This window comes from Oryzias melastigma, linkage group LG3 (genome assembly GCF_002922805.2).
Source record: "Oryzias melastigma strain HK-1 linkage group LG3, ASM292280v2, whole genome shotgun sequence".
NCBI classification, from domain to species: Eukaryota; Metazoa; Chordata; class Actinopteri; order Beloniformes; family Adrianichthyidae; genus Oryzias; species Oryzias melastigma.
In genome coordinates this window covers 6457758-6467741 of record NC_050514.1, presented here as the reverse complement: position 1 = coordinate 6467741, position 9984 = coordinate 6457758, and the positions used below count along the sequence as shown (strand labels likewise).

The 9984-nt window shown below is 39.0% G+C and overlaps 1 protein-coding gene across 9 annotated transcripts in view; it reads left to right on the top strand.

Annotated features, from left to right (window-relative positions):
- Positions 1 to 9984, top strand: part of nav2a (neuron navigator 2a) — a 235859-nt gene that overhangs the window by 144317 nt on the left and 81558 nt on the right. For all 9 annotated transcript variants that reach the window (XM_036217057.1, XM_036217061.1, XM_024294964.2 and 6 more), the window contains one exon: positions 1129 to 1181. In XM_036217057.1, coding sequence (XP_036072950.1) covers positions 1129 to 1181 — 53 coding nt within the window. The remainder of the gene's footprint in view (positions 1 to 1128; positions 1182 to 9984) is intronic.

The window sequence follows — 9984 nt, the reverse complement described above, 5'->3', positions numbered from 1 at the left end:
TTTTTCAGCCTTTTATATTTTGACAAATATAAGCAAAGACTTTAAGCTCTCTGCTTAATCCTCTTTTGGCCAATCGTAATAGTCGTTTATAATGACGTAGGAACGATATTAGTAATGTTTTGATTCGAAGTTGAGTGTGAAAGTTTAAAAAGGTTATTAGCTTTAATATTTTTGATTCATAGTAAACATAAGGGTTCTGGAACATAACTGTAATACCTCTTGGAATAAATACTTGGAAGTTTTAAATAATTTTGGAGAGTTTAGCCTTTTTTAAAATTTAATTTGAACTTTGTTTATACTTCTTTTTGGATGTCTTTTTTTAATGTATTTTCACTTTTGATCTTTGTTATAAAAACATTTTGATCTAATTTTTTACATGATACAGTAAAAAAAAAAAAAAATATATATATATATATATATATTTTATGTAGCAGCGAATATTTATGCTAGTGAGACACTGAGCTATCATAATCAGACGGGGGGGGGATCATGGGCGGAGCTTCTCAGCTTAGCACCCAATGCCACGCCCCCTCAGAGGAGATTTTGGAAACAGAGGCTTCAGATCAACATGAAAAATGACTTTTTAAGACATTTAGGTTGTGGGATTCTGGTTGATAACTTCATAATCATAATTAAAACACTAGTGACAATGTTTCATGGGAGGGTTTTAAAGGACCAATAAAAAGCTTCTTCCTGGATGTTCAGATGGAGTATTTGGTGAGCTGCAGAGGTCAGGAGGCCGCTCTGCAGCTCGCCGTCTGCGTTGTCAGCTGTGATCTGCCTGTCGGGCCTCAGCTGTTGTGGGCCGGGCCTGGATGAGACGAAGACGGATCCCTGACACACAAGCACACGCACAGGGCCCCTTTAAAAAAAGCAGCACAACATTGCTGGTCAGGCCCCCCCACAGCGGCAGGCACCATCCCCATTTGCTCGGGACCCAGATAGTGTTTCAAGTCTCAGCTGGATGGGGGAGGAGTGGGAGCTCAGGCACTGGCATGAGCGCCTCACCGCCGCCCGGACAGGAGCGCCAGAGTCACGGATATTTGAAAAAAATGGATTACGTTGAGTGAAGTTCCCTAAAAAAAATTGTCATCAGCAATCGTCTTTGTTTTGTCTCCGTTTCTTCAGCCAATGAGAAGATTGACGACATCAATGGCTGTCCCAAGAGCCGCTCTCAGATGGTAAGTGACCCCTCAGCACCGCTCTTTGATTTAACCTCTCTCTGCTCCCCTGTGGAAGCTGTGGTGTGAAGCCACTTTAAATAAATGTAAAACTATCTATATTTACTTTTATGGTCCGTCTGGGAAACCTCTTGGCTCAGACTTCTGGTTGTTGGCGCTCACTTGAAAGCAGCAGAGGTTTGGGGTTTTTTTGGGGCCACTTTTGCTTTATCATATTACACTTATCTAAGTAGACAGCATTTACCACACTCTTCTACAGCACGGATCGGAACAGAAATAGTTGGGAAATGTCATTTTTTGTTGTGGGAATTTAGCAATAGTTGAAGCGATCTTTAGTCTTCTGAGTATGTATGTTGGACATTAAAATCCCCATCCAGGGCTGCCCTCCTGTGCGCGTAAAGACTGGTAAATTGGAGCCATGCGCCAGCTGAGGAGGCTTTTTCTGGCCTGCAGCCAGATGACTGAAGCTTCCGAGAGCATCAGCGGAAGAATGAGAGATGCAAACCCAAATTTAACATGTGAGGAGGAGGTGGACGGCACAGCTGATCCCTGAACGCCTCATTCCAAACACGCCCACCACCGCGGGGTGTTCTGGTGATGGTTTCAGATGGATGAGCAGACTGGTTTTGGTCGTGCTTGGTGGACATCAGTCAAAAGCTGTTTTAAATGCAGAATTAGTAAAACATAAATAGATTACTTATCTAACTGTTTAAAGTTTACAAATGCAAATACAAACAAGCTTTAAATAGTTTGTTTAATAAGATAACAGAGGTCATAAATAAATAATTATCAGTTATTAATTTTAAGGATCAGACTTAGTTTTGTAGGAAAAAAGCATTTTAAAAGAAAACTGTTTTATTTTAAAGGAATTTTACCAAATATTAAAGTATTTTAATATGTTTTGAGATTTAATTTATTGTAATCTCCAATAAAGAAAAAATACTTTTAGACAAGCGTGTGGGTCCACTTCATGTTGGTTCTTTCCATTAGCCAGGACTGAACTTTGTGTTTGCCTGTAATCTGGAGCTTTCTGGTTTCAGTGGTCTTGGCTTTGAGGCTTTTGTCATTGGCCTCAGCCTCTCTGATCTCCAAAAACAGCAGCTTTTTTTAGATTAAAAAATAAAAAAAGACGTATACATTATTTTCTGTCAGTCACAGTGCTGGCTCTTGGGGCTGCAGCTGTGTTTGGTAATTATAGAATCCATACAGCCAGTTTCCGATGGCGGCGCATGTGAAGGACTCCAGTCAGCTTCCAGTTTGGAAGATACGGTGGCCTTGAAGTTCAAACCACATCAGCATAAACTCGAATCAAAAACACAAAGATCACATCCACAATTTAAAAAGAAATGATAAACATATTATGTTTAAGAAATCAAAACAAAGCCTAGAATTAACATGTAAAAAAATGTACTTTGGAAAAGTATTTTTTTGCACTCTAAGGCACACTTTAAAGAGTTTTTTCTTTTTTTTTACAAAAACAACGGTGCACGTTTTTATAATACGGATATATGGAGTAATTCTGGTTTAGTTCGGTTGGTTTAGTTTACTGATGTCAGATCTGAGATGTGTGTTCTATCAAAATGTCAATCTTCATTTTTTAAGAGTTGCTAATGCGGTTGGGTGTTATTGTAAAAATGCTAACACGGCTAACGTGTAACGGTGTCGGACTGTGCGAATTCCTTCACTACTCACTATAAAGTGTGTTTGCCGGGTTTTAGTGCTGTCTGAATCTACTATTCTAAAATTGAGTCCACTAGAAACTTCCCAGTAGTCTTTGCAAAAAACTAGCGTGCATCGATACTCAGTACATTAGCCAATATAGACCACAATGCATTGCAGTCAGACAATTTTTGTGAAAAAATACGAGTTTAAATATAATTTTTTAATAAAACATCCACATATTCATCCTCAGAACACAGTGGAGTCACAAACAGACGTTGTGACATTTTCGTATTGATTCTATTTTTACTTTGAGAAATTGGTGACATCATATCTGGGATTTAGAAAAATGAAAAAACACCGATAGCATCGTGTCTGAATCGCTTTTAAAATTGGGGCACTATATCGTCCCGCAGCATATGTTTTTTAGTAGTTAGGGATTAGGGTGGGAATTTTGACAGACATAGAAAAGAGTGAAGCCTTAAACTGTGCATTGCTTTTGATGATTTTTGATATTTATTTCAATATTACGTTTAAAATAATATATAATGTATGTGATGAATGTGTTTCCACATAATGTGGTGTTTACATAGAAACGCTTCATTTTGCTGTGCAGAAAACAATCTGCAGTGAAATGTTTGTTGGTTGAGTGCTTGTGTTGTTGTTGTGGGAGCCGCTGGCGCTCCTCTGAGGGCAGGTGCAGCCGCCGTCATTATGCAAATGTTTGCTTTGTGTGCTGGATGGAGAGTTGTGGAGTCAGACACACGCAGCCATCCGTGGAGGTTCCTCGACAGCTGAGTAAAAGAAGTCTTAGAATCCACTTTAGTTTGAAACTTTTACGGCTCCCGGAGCTGCTGTTTGTTACCGTCTCCCCGACCTTTACCTGTAGGTCGACCAAAGCTCAAATAGGCTCCGGAGAAGGGATCAACTGAAGCACTTCACACTGTTTGTTAGCACTCCACGCCCAAACAAACATGAGAAGCCCTTTTTACAACCGTCACAGTCTTGTTAAAAAGACCCCATATCATCTTTGCCACCCACTAGGACTGCAGTTTATCTGGGTCCAGAGGAGAACCGTGAAGTCACGCGGAGCTGCTGAAACCACACAGGATGCAGGAGCAGCTGAAAAACGTTTGAATTATAAACTTTAAGAAAGCTTTTAAAAGTTTGAGTTTTTTGTTTTATTGTACAGAAGCAGATTATAGTCACGTCAAGACCCCACTTTGACAATACAGTCTTTAACCCTCCAACACCAGAGCTCCAGTGTTTATGTTCTTGATTTGCTGTCATTTTTAAAATGTTCGACTATCACTTTTCTCCTTCAAAATCCGCCGGAATTACGTTGATTGTGTTAACAATTGAAAAATTACAGTATGTTAAAAATGTTAAAAACTTTGAGTTTAAGCACCTCAGATGTTAAAGGGTTAAAGGGAACGTGTTTCAAAATGAATAAAAACTAACAATTCACTTTTATACCCTGAATATTCTTTTTTCTCTATTATTTATAATTGAGTTCAAATTCTTCTTCTTCTTTTCCTTTGGGCTTTTCCCTTCAGGGGTCGCCACAGCGAATCAGTTTCCTCCATCTAAGCCTGTCTTCAGCATCCTCCACTCTAACACCAGCCACCTTCATGTCTTCATTCACTGCATCCATAAACCTCCTCTTTGGTCTTCCTCTAGACCTCTTTCCTGGTAGCTCTAGACTCAGCATCCTTCTACCAATATATTCACTGTCTCTCCTCTGAACATGTCCAAACCATCTCAGTCTGGCCTCTCTGGCTTTATCTCCATTATAATTGAGTTCAAATTATTGGAAACAATTGCTATCTTCAATTAAAATGTTAAGGCAGCGAGGTTACAAATATGTTTTAGGTTGGGCCAACTTGGATTTCCAGGACGTGTCAGCTTCTTACATGCAGATTGTAAGAAGTAACAAATTTCTAGTTGAAATATAATTTAACACAAATCCAGGGTAAGTCCTACAGCTTCATAGCAGCAATGATAGACTCCAGTGCATGTGATTAAACTGAAATCTGGTCTTATCCAAATGGGGTTTTAGTGCATAATGAATATATTTAGGAACACCTGCTTTGAAGGTTACAAGTAGACATCTGTACTCCAGCAGGGGCGGAGTTAATCCCCAACCCACCCTGACTCAATATTAGTATCAGTATTGACAAAGATTAGAACATTATCAATATAAGTTTCTATGAACATTAGTAATAGCACCTAAAATGGCTAAAATAATACCAATGACAATAATAAAACAGTTGAAACATGTATTTTTCATCATTTCCTTTGCCGCCCTTACAAAGTTTTCTTGCCCCTTCGCCGCCTCTTCACTCCACAAATACCTGCCTGAATAAGAAACGGCTTGTAAACCATGTTAAAGGTCTCTTCCTGATCACATTTAGGCCACTTGAGCTTTGCTGAACATTTTCTAATTCTGTATTTCAACATGCTGGGTATACCAGCTGATTGCAAGGTAATAAAATCCCCTCAGAGTCAGCTGAACAGAACTGCTGCGATCACATGTGGACTGAAAAGAACAAAACAGTCGGAGGATGTTGCCCATGACAACCAAATAAGAGACAACACAAATATTTATAGCAGCATATTTTCCATTAATGATGAAAGGGAGCTTTCAAGAATTGTAAATCTTACTGCAGAGTTAAAATGTGAAAGTTCAGCAGTAAAATAGTTTACATGTCAGAATACAGGTTTCATAACTGAAACTGGTAAAGAACAGGCAGCTTTAGCTCCAGCAGAGAGAAGATTCCCTGAACTTTTTTATCCTGTTTTGGGTCATCTGCTTCAATCACAATTGGTCAATTCATTGCAGTTTGATAGAGTGAACTCCACGGCAACCTTCCCTGGAGCTTAGCTTCTAAACTATATGGTGAGAGTAACTTGTCTACTATTCATTTTTTAAATGACTTTTGCTCCATTGAAAGAATGCAAAATGTGTTTATAATGAATTCTTTATAATGCAGTTACACGTGTTAAAATCAAATTTGAAACAATGGCTGAATTAGGTGCTTTTTTCTGAACACTTAAGTCTATGGTTTTGCATCTTAAAGATTAACCAAGCCCTAAATCAACTTTTTTTGTCTGTTGATCTCTATAAATGGGACTTTAAAAGTGCTGTCTGGTAGTCATTGCTAATTTTTTTTGCAATATAAAATTAACTTATTTAATTCCTGAAATTGTGTTTTAAAACCGTCTGTATGCTATTGGTTAAAACGAGGTATTGCAGGTGAATTTTGTGATCGGTCTACTGGTGTAAGTCACAGAAGTTTCACGTTATCATGCTCTGCAGCTCCAGTATAAAAGCCCCGCCCATCTTTGAACACTTGACTCGCTCAAGAGTTGAAGCTCGCTATGCCACCGTTTGAGCTCACCTCGCAACGCTGAAAATGGCGGAGCTCACTACATGATGGTGACGCTGAGAGCGGCGGAGGTCGCTCGACCACGCTGACAAATACAGAGGTTGCTTGCTCGCTAAACCTTCCCTTGGAAAGCTGGTTGACTGGCAGACAAAGAGCCGGTGTGGGATGGGGAAGCAGCCTGCTTGGGCTTCCTGGGCCTTAGGATTTTTTTATTTTATTTTCATTGAGACAATAATTAAAAGATCCTTTAGTTGGCTTAAGCTGAACTCACTGTCACTGTCAATCACATATCCAGACCACATCTCCTGCGCTCAGCTCGCCCCCCTCCCCGAGCCCTTTTTTTACATTTTTTAAATCTGGGCTGAGAGTGAAGTCAGCCTCCAACTGCTCTGTTTGGTCACCCTTTAAAGTGAACCAGAGTTCATTTCCCCCAATAATCCAGAACAAATTTTCAGTCTGAATACACCCAAGCGCACCAGGAACCACTTTCAGTCCCATTTTTCGAGTTGCTCTCAGTTCAATTCTAACTAAACAGAAAGAAGTCCGATTCACTCTGAGTTTCTTCTGAATAGGTTCTGTGCTCGGAGCAGAAAACAGGCCACTGTAGCCGGGCATTATGGGATGTAAACCGAGTAGCAACCATTAGCTGTGGACAAACATGACACAATGATGAGACACAGTAACTCACTGAAATGTGATGGGAGGAATTCAGGTTCATTGTTTCTCACTGTTTTCCTGACAATCTTTATGTCATAGACACTTTTCAGCCTTCCTTCTTAGCCTTTGTCTCTTAACTGCAATCAACATTTAATATTTGTTTAAAAATGATGTGAAAAGCCAACAGAACCTGTTTGTCGTAAAGATTAAGGACCACCTGATTTGTAATGGGAACATTTCCATCACTACAGCTTTACTTTATAAAGAAAGCAGCAACATTTTGGCAGAGCCAGATGAAGTCTTTTTTTTTGTTGGTCAGGTGTAAGCATTCTGATGCATTAATCTAGAAATAACACTGGACCTCAGTATCAGTTCTTAAAAGTGGTGAAGTCCTGTTAGGACTGTCCTGTCAGACACACGCCATCCCTTTCTCTCCCTTTCCCTCCCTCGCTCTGACAATTACAACCCCGTGATGTTAGGGAGTCTGTTCAGAGGGCTGTAGGCTGGCCAGCCCCACGCTGCTGCAGCTCTCTGGACTGATGGAAACCCGGCCTGGGCCAGAACTTTCTGGCAGGTATTGGAGAACAGCTGAAGTGACATTGTTGAGAGGTACTTTGATTTTTGAATAGTAAACTTTTTTTTTTTTTAACTTATTTTAGGTTAATTTTTATATGTGGAGTTTGAGCTGTAATCTACTTTCAACCTGTTATTGATGTAACAGTTATTGAGTCAAACTATTCTATAGGTTGATCCATTAAAAAACAAACACAGCAATTGATCACAAGCAGATTTACCACATTTTGACTTTAGATCTGTTCATTTTCCTGCAGTCTGATGTGGAATGTGAAGCATGCAGAGTGAAGGAGTGATTGAATGATGTTCCCTCTGCAGCTCTTTAAATAGCAGAAGGTTTCTGTATTTTTACCCCTCCATTAAGCACAAACAGGGATGCACCTCAGCAGGCTGAGCCGGCGATTTATGATGGGGCATCCCACTGGAGCACGCCTCACAAAGAGACGTCTGAGCCGGAGATATATTCAATACACAGGAGCTTGTTTGGTGAGGATGCAGATTATGTGTCTGTAGTCAGATCGATCTGCTGCTTTACATACTTTCTGCTGTCTCAAACAGGCGCATATGTGCAGCCTGCTGACAGCTGTTTCTCAGGTCAGAGGTCGTAGAAACGACAGCAGGAAGCACGCTGCAGCTTCAGCTCAATTAGGGACTCTGAGGCTGTTGGCCTCTTCACATGCTGAGCAGACTCACATCAGCAGAGTTTAAGGTTGCAGTTGAAGTTGATGACAATGTCAGTAGTGAAGGCAACTGAATGAGAGGCAGCTCAATGTTCACAACATTCAACAAAAAGCTATTTTTCTAGTTTTCAAAAGTATTTTAATTAGTATCAATTATAGGACTTACAATGATGACCTTCATTTTCACAAATGTGTTGGTAAGAGGTGAAAAACTATGATTAAAATGTTTACATTTCTGCCATGAATTGTTCATGAGGCTGTTGCACTGGAGCAGAAACATCTTCTTTCTCTTAGAATCATGTTTCCATTTGAGCAAACGCTGCAGTAGATAGAACTACACACTAACTGTCCCTGTGCTAGTTGTCTTTACTGTGTCTGTTACCTATTTTAGATGTCTTTATGCTAGCTATCTTAGCTACCTCTATGCTAGCTAGAGGTTTGTTCTAACAAGTATATTGGCTGAAAATATAATGTTATATTTAGCTCTTTATTGTTGCTGTGGCCTTACAAAAATGATAAATAAACCACTTCTCCCTTGATTTTACATAGATCAATTAATTTATTTCTCTCGTATAGCTCTTCTAGTCTCAAAATACAAAAAATATTTCCAAACACGTTTCTGAGTTTATTCAAAAAGAAATCTGTGAATGCTAATCTGAAATTGTTAATATAATGTCTCTAAACAGACTTAAAGTTACCACATATCATGTGGCATGAATATTTTTTGAATAATCCTTATGGCTAACAATCTGTTCCTAAACAAGTGACATCATAGCAAGCTAACACAGAAGCTAGCAGCTACTTTGGCTGATGCTAAAGCTTCCCCCAAAAGGTTGTTTTGGCCTGGAACTGATGCACTAATGCATCTGTGCGATACCCACAGTATCATCAGCCACTATATAGAACATATTGCTACCAGAGTACATTTAAACAAGCTTTAGTGTCTCAGCTTCTAGCTGGAAACTTCCCAACAGGGATTCGGTTTGTGGGCTGGGATATATTTAGTCGGCATATATTAAGTGTAATCGTGTCGTAAATCTTTAGTAAACGCTGGCAGCCCACACCTTGTCTGATTCACACAGGGCACAGTTTATCTGTGCTTAAGTTGTGAAGCTTTCAATTAATCTGGTCGGCTGTTGGATTGCATTTAAAGACTCACTCCAATGAAGAAATGTCTGTTTGGTGTTTTTAATGTGTTCTTGTAGCATTTTTGTCATAATGGTGCACATAGGTAAAAAGAAAAAGTAAGACTGCATTTATATGGAGAGAAATAAGTATCACCCTGATTTGTGCCTGTACAATTCTTGATTTGTACATGACTTTGATTTGTGCATGCTTAGTTCTTGATTTGTAACTCACAAAATACATTTTGTCCATAAGTATACAAATTATGAAATTCAAAAAAATACAATTTACACATGCACAAATTAAAATGACAACAGCTTGTAACTAACTACACGCACTGATGTTTGCAGACCAGAACTTCTCTGCAGTGGAAAAAAGCAGCTCACCAGCCCACCTAAATACGTGATTTTATAACATTTTATTTTAACGAAGTGGGAAAATGTCACGTTTTACTAGATATTATTCACAATCTAAGTTCAAAGTGGCTGATAAGAAATCTTGGAGAATCTTGGAGATGTGAAAAGAGTCTCACATCAAATTTTTGCTTAACTGCCTGTAACAAGGGATTTGTGCACGTAGTTAGTTTCAAGCTGTTGTAATTTTAACGTGTGCTTGTGTAAATTGTATTTTTAACATTTTTTTAATTTTGTATTTTTTGTACTTATGTACAAAATGTTTTGTATGAGTTACATATCAAGAATTACGCACGCACAAGATGGA